The 26600-nt window shown below is 39.7% G+C and overlaps 1 protein-coding gene across 3 annotated transcripts in view; it reads right to left on the bottom strand.

Annotated features, from left to right (window-relative positions):
* Nucleotides 1–4235: 4235 nt before the first annotated feature.
* TMTC1 (transmembrane O-mannosyltransferase targeting cadherins 1) overlaps nt 4236–26600 on the bottom strand; it is a 290711-nt gene continuing 268346 nt past the window's right edge. For all 3 annotated transcript variants that reach the window (XM_082634781.1, XM_082634782.1, XM_082634783.1), the window contains 6 exons: nt 24731–24866; nt 23985–24129; nt 22908–23045; nt 21410–21532; nt 15050–15127; nt 4236–9877 (listed from right to left, as the gene is read on the bottom strand). In XM_082634781.1, coding sequence (XP_082490907.1) covers nt 9737–9877; nt 15050–15127; nt 21410–21532; nt 22908–23045; nt 23985–24129; nt 24731–24866 — 761 coding nt within the window. In that variant the 3' untranslated portion in view covers nt 4236–9736. The remainder of the gene's footprint in view (nt 9878–15049; nt 15128–21409; nt 21533–22907; nt 23046–23984; nt 24130–24730; nt 24867–26600) is intronic.

Below are 26600 nucleotides of genomic sequence, written 5' to 3'. Positions count from 1 at the left end.
ATGTGTGATCACACACACACACACACACACACACACACACACACACAGCACCTTATGTAAGCGTTCACCTTATCCTGATTTCCACGTTCGGATTTTCCTGGCCTGGCTCCGATGTTCTGGTGTCACTCAGCTGCAGGCTATCCCCTTTCTTTTCTCAAGATACCCCTGACACTATACCACTCGTTGACTAGAACTTGCCTCGCGACTCCCCCTGCCCTTTACAGCCTGAGCTACCTTAATAAAAAAAGACCTGGGGGCTTCCCTGGTGGCGCAGTGGTTGAGACTCTGCCTGCTAATGCAGGGGACACGGGTTCGAGCCCTGGTCTGGGAAGATCCCACATGCCGCAGAGTAACTAAGCCCGTGAGCCATGGCCGCTGAGCCTGCGCGTCTGGAGCCTGTGCTCCGCAACGGGAGAGGCCACAACAGTGAGAGGCCCGCGCACCGCGATGAAGAGTGGACCCCGCTTGCCACAACTAGAGAAAGCCCTCGCACAGAAACAAAGACCCAACACAGCCAAAAATAAAAATAAATAAAGTAAAAGAAGGCTCAACATTAAAAAAAAAAAAAAGACCTGGGCACTGCATGAGGGCCTCTCCCTCTGGTGATGGATTCGGGGCTTTCTCTGGGAGGGTGAGCATCACATAATTTAGGTGGAATGAAAGATACTGGAGAACATATGCTGCTCCTATTAGGTTTTGTTACTTCTACTTGGTTATCTTAAGGATTGCAGAAGAAAATCCGGCCCCAAGCCCTACTTGGGCACACCTGGCTATTCTCCTTTCTGCCCTGAGGAGGAATGAAGTCCCCTTGCCAGCGCTCAGCCGCCCGCAGCCTCGGCTGCGCCCAGCGCCGGGCTCACCTCTGCTCCGCCAGGGGCGGACCGCGAGCACCAAGAGCAGCAGCGAAGCAGCCCCAGGCGGCGTCCGCATGGCGCCCGCGCGCGGGGACCCGTCGGTCTTCCTCAGACGCCGGCGGTGCAAACCCGGCGAGGAGAGGCTCTCCGGCCGCAGGGCTCGCGCTCCCGGAAGCGCCCGCGCTCTTCACCCCCTCCCGCGGCGCCAAGGGGCCGCACCTGCCGCGCAGCCGGGCGCACAGCTTTCCCTCCTCAGGACCAGCGGAGCCTTGGCCGCTCTCGGGCCGCCCAGGTGTCGTAGCGCCCCCGCCCTCCGCCCCTGGAGACAGGAGCGAGGTGACCCCGAGGGTGAGCCTGGGCCAGATGCGGGAGCAAGGGGATCAGTGGCCTAGAACGCTCAGCGCAGGTGAATCCTGTTCCCAACCAGGGAGTGTGGCCCAAGCCCAGAGTCAAGGAAGCTGGGCACCCATGCAAAACACAGGCAGGCTGACCTCTGAAAGGAGGAGGACTCGTGAAAACTTGAGTGTGTAAAGGTACCACCCTGCTTCTAAGAAGCTTGTTGAAGACCTTGACACTCCCAAGTTTTCAAAGGGAGTGGATGTGAAAGATCAGGTTTTTTCTACCCCGTTCCTTTTCTGAGTGGCAGTGCTATCATCAACTTCAGTGGAATGGACCAGAACTGTAGGGCCCAGCATTGAAGAGTATTAAAATGAATTCACTAGCAGGATTATCATGTCAGCATTTTTTCAATAATTATTTTCTAATAAGTAATTTGTAACGAGTTAGCTTGAGATTGGGAGAGGAATAAAGCCAGAATTTGTAATTGATTTATAATTTATCAAAAAATGAGGGCAAGGCTAAGTGAACATTTTATATATATTAACTAACCTAGACACCAGTCCCCCAGCCCCAGTTATTTCACTTTTGTATAAAATAGAAATAAAAGCTCCTTGAGGTAGGAGGGTAAACAAATTAGGGAGACAGGCAGGTGGTAGAGAGGACAGGAAAACAGAGACAGTCGAGGTGGAGGGAACGCAGGTCCAGGGACAGGCAGCTGACAGTCAGAGAGGGGCAGAAGGGAGCAGAAGGTGAATTGGGAACCTTCTGGCAAAAAGCTTAAAGAATGTGATTGGCACCCAAACTTGAAACACACCATCTCAAGCCTTCTTGTCTTATGAAGCTAAGAGGGGTTTCCGTGATTTTTATGTCCCAAGTCTTACAATACTGAAAAGCTCTTAAGTTGCACTGTCCAATAGAGTGGACATCAGCCATGTATGGTTATTAAAATTAATATTAACTAAAATAAAAAATGTTGTTCCTCAGTCGCACTAGCTACATTTCTAGTGCTCAATAGCCACCTGTGCCTAGTGGCTACCATATTGGACAGCACAGATATGGAACACTGCTATCATCAACAGATAGTTCTGTTGGACTGAATTGTTCTTGAGAGTAGCACCATTTTAAGTATTTATTTAAAATAGTCACAACTTGGATGGCAGTTTGACTGAGTACATGACTCCTGGGTTTCAAGCTTGGGTGTCTAGGGGACACCAGGAGGGGACTTGGTAAGGTAAGCAGCTCTTTTCTGAAAATACACTGCTACACCTGAGTGCTGTAAAAGAACTCTCCAGGTGGTGGCTGTCTGACCCATGGCCCTCACCACTCTCATCTCCGAGTTTCGCTTTCACTACAGTGACCTCACGATTATTACCATAACCATCTGTGGCCCCAGGGGCACACAACTCTCCAATAAAAGCTCAGACCCTCCAAAGGGACCCAAACTCCTCTCTTTTTTCTTAGCAAGAGAGGGTCAGATTAAAGTCACTACAAAGCTGTTACAAAATAAAATAGAAGGAAAGAAAAAATGAACATGTGCTGTGCACGTTGGACCCACGATGTTCAAGTTCATGGCTAGCCTCGTGAAGCTTACAGACCCTGTCCCCTTGCAGTCTTGTGCACATGGTACACACACAGCTTTGCAGGATCTTCAGTGGTGTGTTTCATACCTGGGAGTCTCCATGGGGTTAGGCACTGTCTCATTTCCTGTTATATCACAGCTCCCTTTGTTTCCAGAGTTCAAACTCACAGCCTCAAGTGAGACCTTGTCCTTCTATACAGAAGATTGATCCCTTTCTGGCTTGACAAAATAATGCCTTTCCATTAAGTAGAAAAAGAGCCACTCAATACGAATTGCATACATAACAAAAGCCAGGTCATTAGTTTTAGATTTAAATTTGCTAGTAAGATGATGGTTTAAATATGTTGGGTTTGTGGTGACCTTGAAGGGTCCAAATGGAAGGGTTCTCTTATTTAAAAACAAAACAAAACAAAACAAAAAACTTCAGAAAAGGAAAGGATGTCAAGCAGAGTGGGCTGGACTATCCCAAATTGGATTGGGAAATCTGCCTTGAATGTGAACATAAATCTTCATTAGGGCAGCAAAATAATGACCTGCTATTGGAGGCCTTCCAAGACTCTTGATGGAGGCCCCAGCTCTAAGCACAGTTGTAAAATTAGGAGTGTTAGGAGACTAACCCATGAACGATGAGCAAGTCATGGGGTAAATAATATTTTGTTTAAAATATGTTTTTCCATTCCCACTAAACCACTGGTCTAAACTCTCCAACGCTCTCCCAAGTCCCACAAGACCTAGGAATCAGCACTAAAGTGATTATTAGTGACGTTAGAAACAGCAACTTTATTTGAATATTTGTTGCAGAGACAGATTTCACTAGGTTGCAGAGAGAATGTGAAGGATGCAAGTAGAAAGAATGAGTGAAGACAATTTATTCAAAATAGTCTGGCTGTGAAGGACATAAAGAGATGCAGTAGCAGCCAGAGGTGAAAAGGAATAAAGGAAGGATTTTTTTCAAGTAATCTTGACGGTGGCTACCTGTATCTGTGTTTTTAAAACAGAACAGAATTGAAAAGAGCCAGAAAAAGGAAGAAGTTAAGGAAGAAGAAGAAAGAGAATAGAATGAATTTCAACGAGATGTGATTATCCAGGGCCGAGGGCCCTCTTCTTCCATTGTAGCAACGGGAGAGAAGGGAGAATTGGGTGCAGGTTAAGTTTGTAGATGACTGAGTGCAGGATATTGAGGGTTTTCTACCTTGTATTTACTCCATAAAGAAAGAGGTGAAGGCATCTCAGTAAGATGAGGGGAGAAGATCTGGAATGGGTAAGGACTGAAACAGTGGTTGTGGGATATGAAAAAGAGAGGAGACATAAAGCACACAGAACAATGCAATGAATGAATGAATGAATGAATGGGGAAAGGAAGAAGGATACTCTTTTTTATTTTTAAAGCAGGCACCTACTGGTGACATGGATTTCAGCGGGTACTAATCATGGAGCACTTGAGAGATTGAAACAAGACATCATTATTTTCATTATATTTTATATAAAATAGACATTTACATAAATTTTATTTTGGAAAGATCTAGGCAAAGTGTACATAATCAGACTTAAATGGGAGAAATACTTTATGGGAGATATATTTCTAACTGGCACAGCAAAAGTAACAAAAATGTACATTTATATACAACTGATCAAGAACATGATGTATTTTCCTCTGACAAAAGGGGGGATGGGTGAGTCACAGCAAGTCAAATGATTTCCACATTGTAAAAGCAAGCCATGGCTTCTACAGATATTTCAGTTCCTTTGGAGGAAAGTTTTTAAAATCTATTTTCCTTAGAAACATAAAAAAATCGCTAATTTTTATGTGTACAGACTGCAGAATAAGAGTAGTTACCTCTGCCATATTAAAGCACTTGGGCAGTTCAGTCACCTTTAGGGTTGTTTGTGTATGTGTTTTGCTGCAATGATTAAGAATTTCTAAAACGAAGGGCAAGACTTATCAGTTATCTCTTCAGAGGCAGAGGGCTTTCCATTTGGATTCAGGGGACTCACAGAGCTTGATAGGTCCATAGAACTAACCACTCCTTTAACGGGCAATAAACATGACTGAGACACTTGGTAACTTGTCCCAGGTGAGGCGGCACCTCGGTGGCAGAGCAGGACTAGAATCCAGATCTCCTGGTTCTTGGACTGGGTCTCCCCTCCTATGGACCAGCAAGACAAACCCAGATGGACATTATGCACATTGGAAAAGTCTAAAGTGATACAAATATGCACCATGTGCACCACTGAGAATGGGAAAAAACTCCTGGGACTTCTGGACGTAGACACCTCTTTTCAGTTTGTGGTAAATGCTGATCTAAACTTACAAGCTAATAATGACTGCATATTGTGATGGGTGCTAATTTTACAAGTTATATGCCCTAAAGGTTTTAATGGAAAGGATCCTTGGTGATAAAAATGGAACATTTTTATATGAGCCAATTGATAGATATTGATTCTGTTGTGACATTTTGTTTTACTGATAGAAAACCATAGCTTTGATTGAAGTTATTTTATTTCTTCTCTTTAAGATATATGACTACTAAAAACAAAAATAAGGAAGTGCTATTTTTGGAAGAACTGTTCAACATATTTTTCACATCGAAAACTTCAAGAATAATCATAAACAGTTATACTTCTCCATAATTTTTGGCATTGTTTTCATCCTATTCAATTACAGCCTAAATACAAGATTTGACAGGTATTTACTTTTAAAATGCCAAAAGATGCCATTTAGATAGTTAAGTTTTGCTATTATTGGGAGATACCAACATACAATTTAATCAAAGTAAATGTGATTCGGAAACCAGGCAAAAAATTAAAAAAAACAGAACACCTATAACTACATTTGCTTTGAGTGTTATTACTAATACCCTATGGATTTATTGATCTAAGGTGCAAATCCATCACAAATCAGAGAAAAGGTTTTTTTTTTCTTTTTTCTTTTTAAAAAACTGATTCTAATGAGTACAATTAAGAAATAATTAACAAAAGCTGACGTGTGTAACCTAAAGAAAGAGGGAGGCATAGAGAACACGGCTCTATGTCATGGGCCCTTCTATGAGTCATAAACAATATGAGTTTTATATACTGGGCGCCTCGTCTGGTACGTGCAAATGGCAAGGCAATCCCCCTCCATCTGAGAACCAAGAATTCTGTAAATATAAAGGTCCAATGCCTCACTGCACATTAGAGTCATAACTTGGGTGGCCAGGGTCCAGGGATTCCTAAAGGTGCGCCCGCAGGTTATCCTCAAATCCACCAAGGCCAAGAGCACCTGTGTGTGAGGGGCGAGATCTCAGCTATCAGCTGAACCCGGCTCTTCAATCCAGGAGGCCTGGAATGTTTAATAGAGGCCATACAAAACCCTGTATGGAAAGGTTTGGATTTTCTCAGTCCTGTTGAAACGCAGTTGCACAACCACTGCAAAACCCTGCACCAAACCGAGGTACCACGTGTTAGGCACGTCAGACTCGTACCCTGGGGGCTGTGAAGTACTGTGGCGAGTTGGAATCAAGGCGCTGATCATCCTCTTTGTTTTTTGATGGGCTGCAAAATAAACAGGCCTAGAAAATATATCTCAGGATTCCCTAAAATAAAATTTCTTTTCCTCCAAGGTATTTAAATCTTTGGTTTAGTTCACTTACGTTACATCACTGAACCATGTTTTACAAATGCCGTTAACAGGTTGAAAACATCTGAATCCGTTTTAAAATCCTGAATAATTCTTAAGGTTAACATAAACTTGTAAAGCCATTCTCGTGGCTCCATGTCGAAGGACATGTGAAAGGACTGCCACTTATTGGAGAATTTGAAAGCAAGGAGAACTGGTTCTGGTCAGACAGAAGGACAGGTTAGATAGACTGGCAGTAGGAGGGGAATATATGTACACAAGGAACTCTAAGTGTAGCTGAGACAAAATAGCCAATGCTGCACAGGGTAACAGTCACAAATGAAACTCTGCTCATTAGATCAAGTGTTCAGCTAGACTGAAGCAACTCCTGTCTTGTCCTCAGCCACCTTCCCTCCTACCCACGACCCAGTGCAAAATGGAATTATTCAAAAATTACTGAGAACTTCAAGCAGAGAACTCAACCAAACACAAGGTGCTTCTGAGCAGGACTCTGAGGGTCTACAGAGACTGCACGTCCACAAAGCTGGCTTTGCAATTCCATCTCAGAAAGGGGCTATCAACTCACAGCCAAGCATGCTTTTGTTAAGGGAACCTGGATGCATCTCCATGAGTAGCCAGGGCACTTCATTTTCGTTTTGGTAAGGATGAATTCCACATATTATTTCATGTTACAAGAACAAATAAAAATAGTTATAAAATACACTTAATATCTCTGAAAAATAATATGTGATTTATTTTCTTATAGGCACCACTCAACTATGAAAAGTATTTCACTGGCCACATCTAAGTGAAAGTATTAACTCAGGACAGAAATATCTGGTCCAACAAACAGGCTTACTTTTAACGTTCAAAGAGATGCCAGTGTTCAAAGAGATGCAGAAAGAACGAGACAGAGTGACAGAGTGAGAAAGACAGAGAGAGGGAAGGGGAGAGAGAGAAGGGGGGAGGGAGAGAGGGCAGGAGAGAGAGGGGGAGAGAGAAGGAGAGAGACAGAGAACAGAGACAGAGAGAAAAGCACCCAAAAGAAGGCAGGAGAAGTCTCCTGAAGGCCAGTGACCATTTTCTCTCAGAAACTTTTCGGCTGTAATAGCCATTTCAATTATTCCAACAAATGTACTCGCCTATCTTTAGCAGCCCTTCAAGTAAGGCGTAATTGCTTCTTAAAATTTGGGGCTCTATCTTTTCCATTATTTTCTAAGTATGAGTTTTTGTTACACTAAAACTAAAAAGTTGTTATTAAAGTCCTAGGTGTTGTTTTTAGCCAGGGCTTCATATTTTTCATTTTGGGGATGGAGTAGTTATTTTATAATAAATACTGTAGTATATTTCTTGACCTTAGGACGACAGAAGTATAATTTGGGAGGGAAAAAATATTTTAAATGAAATTTTGGATACATTTATGATGTATCCATCATAAAGACTATTAGAAACAGCAGATCAGAGTGGTAATATATACATTATTGGATTATTGATATACACAAACAGAACACACACAAACAGAATTTGCTAATTCAAATTCTGTAATCCTTTGCATTTAAAATATTCCTGGCATCATCCCTTTCCAAAGAAGTTTTTCCTCCTTTTATCTAGATTTCCTTGACAAAAAAATAATAATAACAACATAGAGAGGCAGTGATCTCTGATACTTGGGTTGAAAAGAAGCAGAAGGCTTCTTGCTCTGGCCTGAACACGTGACATACGTGTGCCTTCAGGCTCCTACATGTGTATGACACCTGGCATAGCACCAGGAACAGCACTGACCAGAATGGGTTTTTTTTTTTTTTTTAAGTTTATGATGAAAACCAAATGAGAATCAGTATTCCAATTTCTTCAATTTTAAAATATATTACCTCCCAAACACTGAAGGCTGATTCCTAATTTCTTTAGCTTTAGCAAGTAAATAGTCAAGACAAATTATTTTAGGGGCTGTTAAAACTTAACTACCTTGTAATTTAGATTTATAATTTTTGTATGATCAGTTGTGAAAACTGCTATTAAAACCACTATGTACAGGGAAAAAAGTGTGTATATATTAAATATTTTATAAGTTATGAAATAAATAACACTAAAAGACAAATGTCAAATTGTAAATTCAACTTTGCCATCCCTATCTTTTAACTATAAATATATATTTAAAATTATGAATTTAGACTTTTTTTCCTAGATTTTTTGAGCATTCTCCATGAAATCTCCAAAATTACAAATACAGAACCAGGAACTGCAGGTTCTATCATTCATGTTCTAAGCACAGAATTCTCATTAAGCCTAGGAAGACAAATCAATAGCGCTGTGCATCTATTTAGAGTCTATGAAGACTTCTGTAATATACTGTAAAGATTCCTCAGTGGTTAAATATATTTTCAAAAAATAATCTCAGAACGTCTGAATGTTAAGATAATAAAGTAGAACATTTCTCTCAATTAATATCTTTAATATTTCTCATGTAGAATATACTATTTTTTTCTCCACCAAAATAACAATATATTTGGAGGCAGAAACATTTATGAGTTTTAAAAGCACTTATGAAATCTTAGAGCAGAACCACTACTCTAGTAATACTTGTAATAAAATTAATTTAAAACATTTCCATGAAGAGTCAGGGGTAGCAAGACCCTTGATTTTTCCCTAGGAATAAGAATATGCATACACAATTCCAGAAGCTTCCTTTTTGACATATTAGGCAATGGGAAAACAGCTTGTATCAGAGTGGAATTTAATTTACTTCTCAATAGGGCTCTAGCACTATCCTCAGAAGGACATTAGACAAACCTTACTTAGCTTTATCTTACAATAGCCCCTTTCCCCATATATTTCAGGAGGTTTTACAAAAACTGTTAGATACTCATTTCTAGTTCTGGAGAGTTAAATGAGCTACCTCTTGGTAGAATTTCTCAAATGGTTTATCCCAGAGGATTTACCCTCTCTGAAATATCTCCTCTCATAAAGAAGAGATGCCATGCATTCATAGCATTTCAAACCTCTATTTCTGAGACACAAATATCTACACTAAGAAATGGAATTAGATTTCCAGGTTGGAAAAGCAGACAAATATATGAAAGGAAATCTGGAATTAAAGCAAACAAAGATCTGTAAAATGTGTAGTTGCTGTTTTCCTTCCTTCAGGCCTTCTTGCCCTTGCTTGCTCTTTTTGTCTTCTTTCATGGAAATGCAAGTCCCCAGCACAGGGTTACCAGCAGGTGTCCCAAAATGTGCCACCCTGAACTCAAGTAAGAGGAAAACTTCATCGGTTGTGCCCCAACTGTTGTGTAAGCAAGGCTTCTGTCTGTGAGTTCTTCCTCTTCCAAAGGCACCAGTACTGTCCCTTGGAGACTTGGTCAAATGCTGCTACATTTGATCCTTTTCTCGAACTTCTTGTAATCTTTTTTCTAGACGATCCAATTTGGCAAGATTTTCCTGCAGCAGTTTGCTGTCTGGAACCAGCTGTAAGGCTCTCTCATAATAAGCTCTTGCAGACACATAGTTTCCCTGTTGAGGAAAAGAAAGAGAATAATTATATTCTGATCCATCAGAACACTAGCTCGAAGAATGGGGAAACTAAAAAACAGAGCTTCTCGTCCATTTTAACATTAACATCCTCATAAGGAGGCCCCGTCTGCATGTGTAATTTTATCCTTATCTGTTGGTGCCTTTGAGAATCCATTTGTTTTAAGTACCTGACCAGATGGAGAATGTGAAGGATAAGGTTAAATGGCAGCAAAACAGATTTCCAATTCTACTAATACAGGGTATGAAGCTATAATCTCATAGCATTCTCATAGGGTTAGCACTGTTCCTTTGTAATCAAGTGGAGCCAAGGCACTGGAAATTCATATTGAGAGGGAGGGGGACAGAAAGAGGGTTGGGTTGGGGGAGAGGTGTGTGTGTGTGTGTGTGTGTGTGTGTGTGTGTGAAAGAGAGAGAGAGAGAGAGAGAGAGAGATGTTTTTGAAATTTCAAGAGTAATGATTAAAAAGTAGGGTTTCCCTGGTGGCGCAGTGGCTGAGAGTCCGCCTGCCGATGCAGGGGACACGGGTTCGTGCCCCGGTCCGGGAAGATCCCACATGCTGTGGAGCGGCTGGGCCCGTGAGCCATGGCCACTCAGCCTGCGCGTCTGGAGCCTGTGCTCAGCCACAGGAGAGGCCACGGCGGTGAGAGGCCCGCGTACCGCCAAAAAAAAAAAAAAAAGTAAATACTTCAGGAGTCCACTACAGCTATTTAGTGGTAGGAAGTATTTTAATCTTTACCTTAAAATATAAAAGCAACTTTTGCCTAATATGGGCTTTAATGCAAATCTAAGTTTTTATAAAATAAAAAGAACTGATAATAAATAATATGGAGTCAAATTTATCCCATACTCAAGGTGTGTGACAATATATGTCTGCTGGATACTCTAAAGGCGGGGGGTGGGAAGGTATGTCACTCTGGACCTGCTAAAGACCCCTCTGTTGGCCTCCATCTGGTTTGTTCAATGCTTCCCTAACTGGCAACCATGCGTGCCTGGTCCCAGGAGGTCCCTGACAAACTAGTCAGAATTACTAACTTTTTTCCAGCCTCTTTTCTGCCACTAAATGTATTCCTTCCATACGGTCGACCCCCTTTCAGATCTGTGTGCTGCTAAGTGTCAGAACCAAGATCAGTAGAGATCTCTCCATTCCAAAGAAACAAGCATCTGCTCTGCTTTATTCTCAGTTACAGCTCCAAGTGGATGAAAACTAGTTACTCTCTAAATTTCCACCACAATTTAAAGTAGCACCTCTTGGAGTGAAAGTACTATGTAGCAATAGCGACCTATATTTGTTGAATGCTTAACTACCTCCCAAGTGAATGAACAAGTGTCAAGACCTCAGACCCTGCCTGACATATAATGAGCACTCAATCCAATGCTGTCATTGTTGTTATTATTAAATGACTATTTATGTGTAAATGGGTAAACACTGCCTGTTTCTTATGGTATTCGCTTGTCATGCTGGTGAAAAGGAGAGTAAAAATGACAGAACAGATAACTGTACATTGGGAATCCAGGCGCTGGCATGTGCACAAATGAAAATATTTCTGATTATTAACACCGATTCTGATAAGAGGCTGAACAGAATTCTGAACAAATGAGAACCTGGATTTAGCTACATTACGATTGTTTTCAATTCAAGTATTTACCTTCAGAGTGTCTCCTGATGTTTGTTAAGCTTAACACATAGGTGCAGATAACTGAACATCTGTGGCTCTTAGATTGCTCTCAAAACTGTGTTCCTACTGCGGTTGATTTTGAAATCGGTTTCCCAAGAGGTTTCTCTGAATTTAGGCCTTAGCCTGGTGCCAGGCATCTCCTCTGATCACCAGCGTTCTCTGTCCTTTCACAAAAAGATCTATCATAGAGTTATTTTCTCCCTCAAGTTGCTCTTTTCTTGATGCAACTGGAAGCCTTAATTTTTAAAAAATAAATTTATTTATTTTATTTGTTTATTTTTGGCTGTGTTGGGTCTTCCTTGCTGCACGTGGGCTTTCTCTAGTTGCGGTCAGTGGGGGCTATTCTTTGTTGCGGTGCGCGGGCTTCTCATTGCAGTGGCTTCTCTCATTGTGGAGCACAGGCTCTATGCATGTGGGCTTCAGTAGTTGTGGCTCACGGGCTCTAGAGCACAGGCTCAGTAGTTGTGGTGCATGGGCTTAGTTGCTCCACAGCATGTGGGATCTCCCCAGACCAGGGATCGAACCCGTGTCCCCTGCATTGGCAGGCGGATTCTCAACACTGTGCCTCCAGGGAAGCCCTGGAAGCCTTAATTTTTAAAACAAGTTATAGCCCTTAATTCAATGTCCTCAATTTCCAGATGCTAGATAGGGAATTTGAATTATCCAGTTTCTAGAAATGTGCTAGTTACTATGATAGCCACTAGTCACATGCGGCTATTTAAGTGTAAGTTAATTATGATTAATTAAGAATTCAGTTGCTCAGTGGCACATTTCAAGTGCTCATTAGCCATGTGGGGCTAGTGGCTACTACCTTGGGCAGTACAGACATAGAACATTTCCGTCATCTCAGAAAGTTCTATTGGCCAGTTCCATTCTAGAAAATGCATTAATGTCATAAGGCAGGACTGAAAATAGTACTTTGTGATATGGCCCAGGTGATGCAACTCTTTGATTATAAAGAATATATTGTAGGGGCTTCCATGGTGGCGCAGTGGTTGAGAGTCCGCCTGCCGATGCAGGGGACATGGGTTCGTGTCCCGGTCTGGGAAGATCCCATATGTCGCGGAGCGGCTGGGCCCGTGAGCCATGGCTGCTAAGCCTGCGCGTCCGGAGCCTGTGCTCCGCAATGGGAGAGGCCACAACAGTGAGAGGCCCGTGTACCGCAAAAAAAAAAAAAAAAAAAAAAAAAGAATGTATTGTAGTTTTTTTGGTCCATCCATTTCATTTTACATAAAACTTCATGAAAAATGTCATCTTTTATTTCCAAGTAGTATGAGCAAGAGTCAAGTCTCTTTTTCTCTCTCTTTGTGTCATCTCCTTGCAAAGCCTTATTCCAACTCTCAGCCTTGCACAGCCCTCAGTCCTTCCTAAGCTTCACCCAGGCTCAGGCTCAGTGGGGCCTAGGAATGGGATAACACTGCTTGATGCATGCACTTCCTGGCAATGCAAAGGTCACAGAAAGTTAATGGTTGTTCTTGAAGGCGTCATAATGATAACCCTGCATCGGTGACATCAAAATGACTACATCCAAGCCATGTGCCTGGTCTATATATTTGTATTGGATTGCATCATATGAATTTACATTTAAAATTAAACATTTTAAAATTACAAACATGGCAATTTTATATTGTTCAACCTAATACATGATGGCCGCAAAGATGAAAAAATAAACTAATTTTTAATCAGTGTGTTTGTTATATTTTGAAATAATACACTCAGTAGATCCTTCTTCAATCTCTAGATACCTTTGCAGGGGAAGCACCTCTAAATTTAAAGCAATGGGTTCACTTGTTAATCTGAAAGAGTTCAATAAATGTACTATTTTCTCTTTATTTCCAGACTTAATGAACACTCTTGAGTGCATTTATTGTACTTTATCTAATTAACAATTGAACCCATTTCTTTAAATGCAGGTGCACTCCATCTAAAAACATATTAAGTGTATTATCTGAAAGTGCAACTATTTAATATATTATTTAAATATTTGAAATTATTATGTTACTGTTTTTAAAAGTAAGTTCATTCTATGTTTCCCAACTAGATACTGCTGGACACCCTAGAATGTCATTAAGATCACAGCTTGGTTTATTGGGCTCTGATAGATGTCATGACTGGATTTGCCATCTATGTTCCTCTGTTAGATTAAGGCTAATAGTTGCAGAGTAACTATCCCATTATCCCCTCCCATCTGTATAGTCATGGATCACCTTTTTGTTTTACTGTGTTTCTGAAAGTGACCAGTTCCCACTTAACTGTAAACCCTATTTAGTCTTTGTTTAAATTCTAATCACTATCTCACTATTTTGTCAGGGTAAAGACTGATAGAAGCCTGAAAATAAGTTAGCTAAACAAGAGTGATCCTTTCAAAACATATCAGACCATGGCATTTCTCTGCTCAAAGTCCTCCAAGGACCCCAACTTGTTTGGCATGAAAGCTGAAGACTTTACAATTCCTTTCAAGGCCCTGCATCATCTGGCCCTGTGACCTCTCTGACCCAGCTTCTATCATTTCCTACCACTTGCCTTCTCCCTAGTCTTCAAATACACTGGCACACTCACACCTCAGGGCCTTTGCACATGCACTTTCCCTATTTTGCCAAGTGGCTTGCTCCCTTCAGATCTCTACTCAGACATCACTTTTTAACTGAGGCCTTCCCTAACCACCTCAGTTTAAAGTTTCAGTTCTTACCCCCAGCACTCCCTATCTTCTTTCATTCTTTTATTCTCCATAGCACTTATCACCATCTGATATATTCTATGTATGTATGTATGTATGTGTTTATTTACTTATTGCCTATTTCCCCCTAACTAGAATGTTAGCTCCATGATGATAGAAATTTTTGTCTTATGTGTTAATTGCTGTATTGCTGGTACCTAGAAGAGTACCTGGCACATAGGATATTCTCTATAAATGCTTGTCAAATTAATTGGATGGATGAATGAATGCCAGTGAATCTTTGATTAAATTTTAGACAATAGTCCTCCCAAGGGTAATTTTCAATTATTCACTCAAAGGTAGCTTTTTCTTTTGAGAACAAACAAACAGCCTTGTTTTTCAGTAGGTTAGGGAATAAAAGATACATTAAGTATAGGAAATAGTAATACTTTATCTTGACAATGAGTTAAGCCACAGGAAAAAAAGCTACATTAGCGTAGTGCCAACAGAATTTTACTTCATATAGCAGATTTTATCTGTTCTGTGATGATACTTAAGTATATATGATTTTCTTTATGATAAACAAAATCATGAAATCTAATTTATATATTTATTTTTTAAATGGCTTCATGATATTCAATATCGAGATAATACAAAGTGAACATAAAACTGTCTAATTACATTTTTTAGCACCTATGTTTTCAGTATTCAAATAATTCAAAGAGGAAATTAACAATAGTTTCTCAATCTTTCAAAAGAGAAGAAAGAGAAAATACAAAGGGAAAACCTGGTTCACATGGAAGTGAATTATTTTCTTACCTTGATGTGCTGGATTCCACCCATGTTCATCCAGGCCTGTGCTTGATCTGGATTTAATTCCACGGCCACTTTATAGCTCTAAATACATAAGAAATATCTTTAGGCTGGGAAACGAGAACCCATCTTTAACACTACAGATTGTGGAAACCATTTTCTTCATATGTGGAAATTTAAGTGGTTAATAAAATGAACAGTCACTTCTAGTTCACAGGTGTCCCCTTTAAGTCTATTATTTTTCAAAGTTGATGATTCGAAAATGGAGGAAACTGAAATGTGTAATTTCCTTGCAGAGCTAACCTCTGGACTTAAAAAGGCAGAAGGTGCCTACCAGGAGTCCAGGTGATTTCTATTACAGGGCATCATTTCCCACTGGCCTCAATCTGCAAGAAAATGGTGCTTTTCAGCCTTTTTCACTATAAATGGAGTTTGTAAGAAAAATTTGTTTATAATCACAGAATCTTAGAGTAGTTTCTGAAACACCTTATATCTCTCACAAACTCTGATCTGATTATTCAGCCCATGCTTAAATTCTTGCAGAGACCGGTGTTCAGTATCTCTTTAAGGACATATATTTTACCAGGGGATAGTTTTAATCATTAGAAAGCCTTTCTTTTTCTTCTGCCTTACAAAAGATCTTCAAATGTTTGAAGAGAGTTACTTATTTCTCAAATACTTTTTTTGGTCTGAACAACATGTATCCGATTAAATGTCATAGCCGTGAGGTATATTTTTAATATTTTTCCTGTTGTTTTGCATCAGAGGGCATGCTCACCACTGAGTCATGATTTTAAGAGTGGTCACCTTAAATAAAACTAAAGGCTCAGCTGAAGCACGAAGAACTACAATCCTGCAGCCTGTGGAACAAAAACCACATTCACAGAAAGACAGACAAGATGAAAAGGCAGAGGGCTATGTACCAGATGAAGGAACAAGATAAAACCCCAGAAAAAAACTAAATGAAGTGGAGATAGGCAACCTTCCAGAAAAAGAATTCAGAATAATGATAGTAAAGATGATCCAGGACCATGGAAAAAGAATGCAGGCAAAGATCGTGAAGATGCAAGAAATGTTTAACAAAGAACTAGAAGAATTAAAGAACAAACAAACAGAGATGAACAATATAATAACTGGAATAAAAAATACACTAGAAGGAATCAATAGCAGAATAACTGAGGCAGAAGAATGGATAAGTGACCTGGAAGACAGAATGGTGGAATTCACTGCTGCGGAACAGAATAAAGAAAAAAGAATGAAAAGAAATGAAGACAGTCTAAGAGACTTCTGGGAAAACATTAAACACAACAACATTTGCATTATAGGGGTCCCAGAAGGAGAAGAGAGAGAGAAAGGACCCGAGAAAATATTTGAAGACATTATAGTTGAAAACTTCCCTAATATGGGAAAGGAAAGAGCCACCCAAGTCCAGGAAGTGCAGAGTCCCATACAGGATAAACCCAAGGAGAAAAATGCCAAGACACATAGTAATCAAATTGACAAAAATTAAAGACAAATTAAAATTATTGAAAGCAGCAAGGGAAAAACGAAAAATAACAAACAAGGGAACTCCCAAAAGGTTAACAGCTGATTTCTCAGCAGAAACTCTACAAGCCAGAAGGGAGGGTCTCGATATATTTACAGTCATGAAAGGGAAGAACCTACAACCAAGATTACTCTACCTGGCAAGGATCTCATTCAGATTTGACAGAGAAATCAAAAGCTTTACAGACAAGCAAAAGCTAAGAGAATTCAGCACCACCAAACCAGCTCTACAACAAATGCTAAAGGATCTTCTGTAAGTGGGAAACACAAGAGAAGAAAAGGATCTACAAAAACAAACCCATAACAATTAAGAAAATGGTAATAGGAACATACATATTGATAATTACCTTAAAAGTTAATGGATTAAATACTCCAAAGAAAATACACAGGCTTGCTGAATGGATACAAAAACAAGACCCATATATATGCTGTCTACAAGAGACCCACTTCAGACCTAGGGACACACACAGACTGAAAGTGAGAGGATGGAAAAAGATATTCCATGCAAATGGAAATCAAAAGAAAGCTGGAGTAACAATACTCATATCAGATAAAATAGACTTTAAAATAAAGAATGTTACAAGAGACAAGGAAGGACACTCCATAGTGATCGAGGGATCAATCCAAGAAGAAGATATAACAATTATAAATATATATGCACCTCAATACATAAGGCAACTGCTAACAGCTCTAAAAGAGGAAATCGACAGTAACACAATAATAGTGGGGACTTTAACACCTCACTGACACCAATGGACAGATCATTCAAAATGAAAATAAATAAGGAAACAGAAGCTTTAAATGACACAATAGACCAGATAGATTTAATTGATATTTATAGGACATTCCATCCCAAAACAGCAGATTACACTTTCTTCTCAAGTGCGCATGGAACATTCTCCAGGATAGATCATATTTGGGTCACAAATCAAGCCTCAGTAAATTTAAGAAAATTGAAATCATATCAAGCATCATTTCTGACCACAACACTATGAGATTAGAAATGAATTACAGGGAGAAAAATGTAAAAAACACAAACACATGGAGGCTAAACAATATGCTACTAAATAACCAGGAGATCACTGAAGAAATCAAAGAGGAAATCAAAAAATACCTAGAGACAAATGACAATGAAAACACAATGATCCAAAACCTATGGGATTCAGCAAAAGCAGTCCTAAGAGGGAAGTTTATAGCTATACAAGCCTACCTCAAGAAACAAGAAAAATCTCAAATAAATAATCTAACCTTACACCTAAAGGAACTAGAGAAAGAAAAAACAAAACCCAAAGTTAGTAGAAGGAAAGAAATCATAAAGATCAGAGAAGAAATAAATGAAATAGAAAACAATAGCAAAGATCAAAACTAAAGCTGGTTCTTTGAGAAGATAAACAAAATTGATAAACCATTAGGCAGACTCATCAAGAAAAAGAGAGGACTCAAATCAATAAAATTAGAAATGAAAAAGGAGAAGTTACAACAGACACCGCAGAAATACAAAGCATCCTAAGAGACTGCTACAAGCCACTCTATGCCAATAAAATGGACAATCTGGAAGAAATGGACAAATTCTTAGAAAGGTATAACCTTCCAAGACTGAGCCAGGAAGAAATAGAAATATGAACAGACCAATCACAAATAATGAAATTGAAACTGTGATTGAAAATCTTCCGTCAAACAGAAGTCCAGGACCAGATGGCTTCACAGGCGAATTCTATCAAACATTTAGAGAAGAGCTAACACTCATCCTTCTCAAACTCTTCCAAAAAATTGCAGAGGAAGGAAAACTCCCAAAGTCATTCTATGAGGCCACCATCACCCTGATACCCAAACCAGACAAAGATACTACAAAAAAAGAAAATTACAGACCAATATCACTGATGAACATAGATACGAAAATCCTCAACAAAACACTAGCAAACAGAATCCAACAACACATTAAAAGGATCATATACAATGATCAAGTGGGATTTATCCCAGGGATGCAAGGATTCTTCAGTATATGCAAACCAATCAATGTGATACACCATATTAACAAACTGAAGAATAAAAACCATATGACCATCTCAATAGATGCAGAAAAAGCTTTTGACAAAATTCAACACCCATTTATGATAAAAACTCTCCAGAAAGTGGGCATAGAGGGAACCTAGCTCAACATAATAAAGGCCATATATGACAAACCCACAGCAAACATCATTCTCAATGGTGAAAAACTGAAAGCATTTCCTCTAAGATCAGGAACAAGACAAGGATGTCCACTCTCACCACTATTATTCAACATAATATTGGAAGTCCTAGCCACAGCAATCAGAGAAGAAAAAGAAATAAAAGGAATACCAACTGGAAAAGAAGAAGTAAAACTGTCACTGTTTGCAGATGACATGATACTATACATAGAGAATCGTAAAGATGCCATCAGAAAACTACTAGACCTCATCAATGAATCTGGTAAAGTTGCAGGCTACAAAATTAATGCACAGAAATCTCTTGCATTCCTATATACTAATGATGAAAAATCTGAAAGAGAAATTAAGGAAACACTACCATTTACCATTGCAACAAAAAGAATAAAATACCTAGGAATAAACCTACCTAGGGAGACAAAAGACCTGTATGCAGAAAACTATAAGACACAGATGAAAGAAATTAAAGATGATACCAACAGATGGAGAGATATACCATGTTCTTGGACTGGAAGAATCAGTATTGTGAAAATGACTCTAGTACCCAAAGCAATCTACAGATTCAGTGCAATCCTGATCATATTACCAATGGCATTTTTTATGGAACTAGAAAAAAAATCTTTAATTTGTATGGAGACACAAAAGACCCTGAATGGCTAAAGCAGTCTTGAGGGAAAAAAACAGCTGGAGGAATCAGACTCTGTGACTTCAGACTATACTACAAAGCTACAGTAATGAAGACAATATGGTACTGGCACAAAAACAGAAACATAGATCAATGGAACAAGATAGAAAGCCCAGAGGTAAACCCAAGCACCTTTGGTCAACTAATCTATGACAGAGGAGGCAAGGATATACAATGGAGAAAAGACAGTCTCTTCAATAAGTGGTGCTGGGAAAACTGGACAGCTACACGTAAAAGAATGAAATTAGAACACTCTGTAACACCATACACAAAAATAAACTCAAAATGGATTAGATACCTAAAAGACCAGACACTATAAAACTCTTAGAGGAAAACATAGGAAGAACACTCTTTGACATAAATCACAGCAAGATCTTTTTTGATCCACCTCCTAGAGTAATGGAAATAAAAAGAAAAATAAACAAATGGGACCTAATGAAACTTCAAAGCTTTGGCACAGCAAAGAAACCATAAACAAGACGAAAAGACAACCCTCAGAATGGGAGAAAATATTTGCAAGCAAATGAACGGACAAAGGATTAATCTCCAACATATATAAACAGCTCATGCAGCTCAATATTAAAAAAACAAACAACCCAATCCAAAAATGGGCAGAAGATCTAAATAGGCGTTTCTCCAAAGAAGACATACAGATGGCCAAGAAGCACATGAAAAGCTGCTCTACATCACTAATTATTAGAGAAATGCAAATCAAAACTACAATGAGGTATCACCTCATACCAGTTAGAAAGGGCATCATCAGAAAATCTACAAACAACAAATGCTGGAGAGGGTGTTGGAGAAAAGGGAACCCTCTTGCACTGTTGGTGGGAATGTAAATTGATACAGCCACTATGGAGAACAGTATGGAGGTTCCTTAAAAAAATAAAAATAGAATTACCATATGATCCAGCAATCCCACTACTGGGCATATACCCAGAGAAAACCATAATTCAAAAATACACATGCACCCCAATGTTCATTGCAGCACTATTTATAATAGCCAGGTCATGGAAGCAACCTAAATGCCCATCGACTTTTGAATGGATAAAGAAGATGTGGTACATATATACAACGGAATATTACTCAGACATAAAAAAGGAACGAAATTGGGTCATTTGTTGAGACGTGGATGGATCTAGAGACTGTCATACAGAGTGAAGGCAGAAAGCGAAAAACAAACATCGTATATTAACACATATATGTGGAACCTAGAAAAATGGTACAGATGAACCGGTTTGCAGGGCAGAAATTGAGACACAAATGTAGAGAGCAAACGTATGGACACCAAGGGGGGAAAGCAGCTGGGGGGCTGGGAGTGCTGGTGTGATGAATCGGGCGATTGGGATTGACATGTATACACTGATGTGTATAAAATTGATGACTAATAAGAACCTTCTGTATAAAAAAAAAGACACTTTCAAATGACTGGTAGAGGTAGTGTTTTAGGAGTTCAGAGGAAACAAGGTCACTGGGAGAAAGGACGGTCTGGAGGGCTTCCTGAAGGAGGACACAGGCCTGTGTTGGTAGATGAGTGGGAATCTGCAGGGGGTTGGGGTGGGGTGGGCACAATGTTACAGGATGTGTGGAATGCCAAAGCTCTCCAGGCACTAGTCCAGCTGAAATAGAGGCAAACAGAGAGAAAAAGAGTGAACGAGGGGAGGAGAGAGAGAGAGGGAAGCTGGTTTGAGGGCAAAATGCAGAATGCTTTAAACGTCAGGTTCAAAGTGATAATTCAGAAAATAATGCGGAGGTATTGTGGAACTCCTAATAGTCAAAAACCAGAGGTTCAGTTATAAAAAACTGAACTTATTATGTTAGTTAATCAGAAAATTCACTCCACAAAACATAGCAATGATCTTAGCTTTTAATATATATGCTTCATTAAAGATTGAGGGAGTATTAATTTTAATCCATGAATTTAATAACAATTTTATTAAGTCTTTATACCTCAAAAGCTTTGTCAAGAAGGTTCTGCTCTCTTAGTTGATTTCCTTTTGTGAAAAAAAGTTCAGATACAACTTTTGGGTCCTTTGGTTTCAGCTTCAGAGCCTTGTCTATAGCATCAAGTGCCTGTACAGTTTAGAAATTAAGACACAATAAATGTAGGTTAGATAAAGAAAAACTAAGTTAAACGATCACCTCTATACTTTTTGTTTCCTATGTATTAGCTAGTGTGGTGAGTGACAATCAGAACACATTTTTCATTTTCTCCGACGTTCTCATCCAGGAATAAAGTAGCCCTGACAAAATAATTTCCCTATACTCCAGGTTTCCTATTTACATTAGTGACAATGAAATGTCCCTGATCACTTTTCAGGAAGGCTGTGTGATCCCATTGAAAGGAAACAAGATCTGAGGTCAGTTGTGTTGCCCTGGCCACGTGTCCATCTGGACCGCTCCAACAGCCTCCTTTTAGGGCCCTGGTGCTCACTCTGCTCCCAGCACCCACTGGCCCACCCCCTGCAGCCAGAGAGCCTTTCAAAGCACAAATCTGATAGGTTGCTCTTTTCCTTAAGACCCCAAAGCTTCTTCCAGGATAAGGAACAAAACCCTTGCCCTGGTCCCAAGCCTTGGGGTTGAGTCCCCAGCAACCTTGGCGGCTGCATCTCACAGGCTCCCTGCTCCCTCACGCCCATTCCTCAGACAAGCCATTTACTGTTGACACAGGGCCTTTGCATGTGCTTTTTCTTGCCTGGAACGCTATTCACTGCCCCTTTTTGCTTAATAACTCCTATTCATCACTCAGCCCTCAACTTCACATCACTCTGCAGGGAATCTAACCACCCAGACCACTCGGGTCCCCTGATTATATGCTCATTAGGGACCGTGCTTCTCTTGAGGACATCACTGGGCACAGCTATAATTCCACATTGGTTTTGCGATTACTTGCTCAATCTCTGTCTCCTCTTCGATTGTAAACTCCACAAGGACAAGGGCAATTTTTTTTTTTTTCACACCACTGTATTCCCACTGCCCACCACAGTGTCTGGCATATAGCAGGCATTCAATAAATATTTTGTTGAATCAGTTCATGTATTTACTGGTCATGTGACTTTTAAAATGGAGATAAACAGTACAGTTGCAACACAGGGCCACTGACCTGCCTTAAAGGGTTGTTATAAAGAGTCTATAAAATATCTTTGAGGGAACATGGAAAATGATAAAGCATACAAATGTTAGTGTTTATCATGATCGAGTTAGCTGAAAACAAACTGAGACAATACCACCTAAAATCTTCAGACCAAGGATGAACCAAGAAAATAGCGTCTCGAGGGGACATCTTAGGAATCAAGTAGGTATCTGAAAAGTGCCCAGAAGATACGCTATGCCAGCTGACAATGTTCAAGACTGCTCAGCCCTGTGAGCATGCAGGCTGGAGGGTCATTCAGGTGCACCCCATTTTCTACCTGTGAACCCGAACAACTCTAAACAGTGTCCTCTCTACCTTGTCATGTTGCTCCTGCTTGCTGTGGATGGCGGACAACAGGCGATAGCATTCAAGGCACCCAGTCTCCTCTGACACGATGTGATTGGTCATCTTTTCAGCTTCTTTTGTCTGACCCATCACGGCCAAAACCTGAGCCTGCAAAACCACAGTGACTTTGGCTTAGAAGGTACTTGGCTATCACCTTATCAAATAAAGCACTCTTTATCAAATGAAGCATTCAGGAAACACTTCCCACAAAAGTGCTCAGAATCTCTTTGTGACTCACAGAGAAGGCTGACGTACCACAGTTTATAGGCTTTAGTCTTCTGTTGTTTGTTTGTTTCTTTATTTAGGCATATGCATGCATTTGTGTATGAATGGCAGGAACATCAAAGTCATTCAGTGACTTGTGCCTTTTTTAAAAAGTCGACTATGTCAAGAGAAATTTTTTCCTATTGTTTCAACAGAACACTGTGTTTATAACAAGATAACAAGTTTGTTTTACTGAAAATCTAAGGAAAAGGAAGAGTAATGATCCAAAAATTGAAATAAAAAATATTGTTGATATTAATTTTCCTGAATTTGATAGTTGTACTGTGGTTAGGTTAGACAACGTCCTTGTTTTTAGGAACTATTTACTGAAGTATTTAGAAATAAAGGGTATGAGATCTCTAATTCTCAGATGGCTCAAGACAAAATACCATGTACTAATAATACGTACATGCACATACAGATACCTAAATATGCACATATCTATGTGTACATATACACATACATACATACATGAGAGGATGATAAACAAATGCATCAAAGTGCTAAAAATTCATCAATCTGGGTGAAAGAGTATATGGGAGTTATTTAAAATCCTTGCAAATATTTGTAAGTTTGAAATTATTTCAAAACAAAAACTTAACAGTGTTTTTAGGGTCCATGTGTTTGGTGAATGGCTATAACATTGGTTATATGAATATTCATTAAATGGATATAGTATAGGGTTCTAGCCCCCGTTTTGAGGCATACTGACTACAGCTCCCTGTATTGCATGCCATGAGTCTATTTCCTACTCCATTTCCTTTCTTTTGTCCATCTACTCACCAGTGCCAGGCGGAGTTCCCTTTGGGAAGGCTGAAGGGACACAGCTTCCCGGTAAATCTGCAAAGCCTCTTCATATCTGCCAGTGTTGTAATATAGAGCTCCCAACGGTGATAATATCTCAGCTTTGCGTGCCACCTGCAAGGCGCTGAATTTTGAGAAAACAAATGGACAATTTTCTTCTAACAGGTACATCTCCAAAGGTTGAAACTTAGATTTAGGGACCACTGTACACGGTTTGAGACTCTGTTCCCACATGGTCTTTGTTTTCATACCAAGAAGAATGTTAAAAAAAGATCACAGTGCCAGCCTCTGACTATAAGCATGTCTCTAGTGACCCACCAATATGTAAACTGAGCCCCAAGGATCTTTTCCATTTATGGTGATAGACTTGTTTTGATGTATGCACAGTTTTTCATCTAGATCCATTTTCAAAATTTCTCTTTGTGGTTTGGCTTGTAGTCCTTAGCTTCAACAGAAAACAATGGACTAACTAAAATGGGAATTAAATTCCAACCTTGGTTTAGCACTATGCTTTAACCAGCAGGCAAAAAAGTCATTAACTGGGATATCATTTATCCCCAAAGTGCCATTTATTGTACTCTTCTCTTTGGAGAGGAGAATCTGTATTGCCTGCATTAGCAAAATTTGCTAGTATTCTGAGAGCAGCTGTTCCAAATAACTAAGAATTTGATGGCCAGTTGCAGAGGTCTTAGGATGACTTACAAAGTGAAAAACAGGAACTTTACCGTTTGTACCATTCTTCAGCCACGCTGTTGTCTCCCAGTGACCTGTAGAGTCTCCCCAGGTTCACCATGGCCACATGATGGCTCGGGCTAAGTCTGATGGCCTGTTGGTAATGGGCCACTGCCTTCTCTGGAGAGCCTGTAATCAACAGGTGGTAGGTTGGTAAGAGCAGAACATGCCTTAATTATAAAACACACAGACTTTTTTTTTTTTTTGGCTGCATTGGGTCTTTGTTGCTGCACGCGGGCTTTCCCTGGTTGCGGTGCACGGGCTTTGCATTGTGGTGGCTTCTGGTTGCAGAGCACGGGCTCTAGGAGCATGGGCTCAGTAGTTGTGGCTCACGGGCTCTAGAGCACAGGCTCAGTAGTTGTGGTGCACGGACTTAGTCGCTCCGCGGCATGTGGGATCTTCCCGGATCAGGGATCGAACCCATGTCCCCTGTGTTAGCAGGCTGATTCTTAAGCACTGGGCCACCAGGGAAGTCCCTAAACACATGACCTCTTTAATTTCTCTTCTGGTGATCTTTTTCCCTACAGCCATACCACCAATTATGCAGTTTGTAAATTAGCTCACATTTTGGCTTCTCTTTGCCACTGTCTAACTTTGGACCATTTCACTATTCATTTTCACTTCCAAAGAAATTAATAATAAAAAAGCAGTAAAAACTGAAACCTGTTTCTTTTATTAAATGTATTATTTTAGTCAAACTGGTTTCTGGCCATTGCCTTAGTTAATATGATGTTTTGAGATGATCAATGATTGGTATTTATGTAAGATATTGTTGCTTCTCATTATATAAAAAGTGGAATGGGCTGTTATAGAAAGAAAACTGTCCTGAAGCAATTTCTGAGGGTCTGTCACAATTACTATACCACAACCTAGTGATTGAGGCACTGCTTTAAATAAGCAGGTATCTGCTGTATTTTGAAAATCTCTTTTTAAATCATGCATCTTTGTTTAGAGGGTATTTATTGAATGGGATTTTAAAAATAAAAATAATACCACCTTGCATTTGTGCAATGCATTGTATATTTTAAAACACTAATTAAATGATCTCATGATCTTTGCAGGTATTTTGATCCTATTTAGCTGCCTTTTGATAGCACTTAGTTTGCCTCTTGGGATTTAAAAGATATTAAAAAAATATTATCACTTTACAGATACAGGCTCTAAAGTGCAAAAACATTAAGAAACTTGACAAAAATCCCAGGGGAAGTGAGGGTAAAGGTCAGAACCACCATCAAGTCTCTCTAGTATAAGGTTCCCCAAAGAAGCTTCCTAGTGAAATTATATGTAAGTGAATGAATTGTGGACAAGTCTGAAGCTCTACATGGCATGGAATGTTTACTACCCACACAGACATCTTCTCAAGTCTACCTTCTTTGAATGCAAGTTTGACTAGGAGGTGCCAAAAAAGACTCTATGTACTTACAGGTCTATGTAGAGGTCATGATAGGGAGAATTTCAGTAGTATAAAAACAGAATACAGTGGGAGTGGTGGTAAAATATAGAGGTTGGTCAGTGAGATTTTGGGGGGCTGGGAGTTGAGGTGGGATATTTTGTTGTTGAAGTAGAAGGAAGAGGGCTAGATCAGGCCAACAGGTGGTCTCTTCAATTTTTTTTTTTGTTTTTAATCTTTGATACCTAATTTATTATTATGTTGCTGAAGAACCAGCAGGTGGCACTAAGAAACAATTTTACATGTGAAAATAAGGGATGTTTCCTAGGTGTATCAGAATGTAAATTTATGTCCTAAGAAACAGAAGGGCTTCAAATATCCTAGAAAATAAAAACCCTTTTGAGCATTTCATACGGATGGAATAATTAAAATCGAATTTTATTGTAGGGCAGGTAGTCTAATAGTCAATGAGA

The sequence above is a fragment of the Mesoplodon mirus genome, assembly GCF_964341445.2.
Source record: "Mesoplodon mirus genome assembly, chromosome: 11".
NCBI classification, from domain to species: Eukaryota; Metazoa; Chordata; class Mammalia; order Artiodactyla; family Ziphiidae; genus Mesoplodon; species Mesoplodon mirus.
This window is presented reverse-complemented; position numbering and strand designations above follow the sequence as displayed.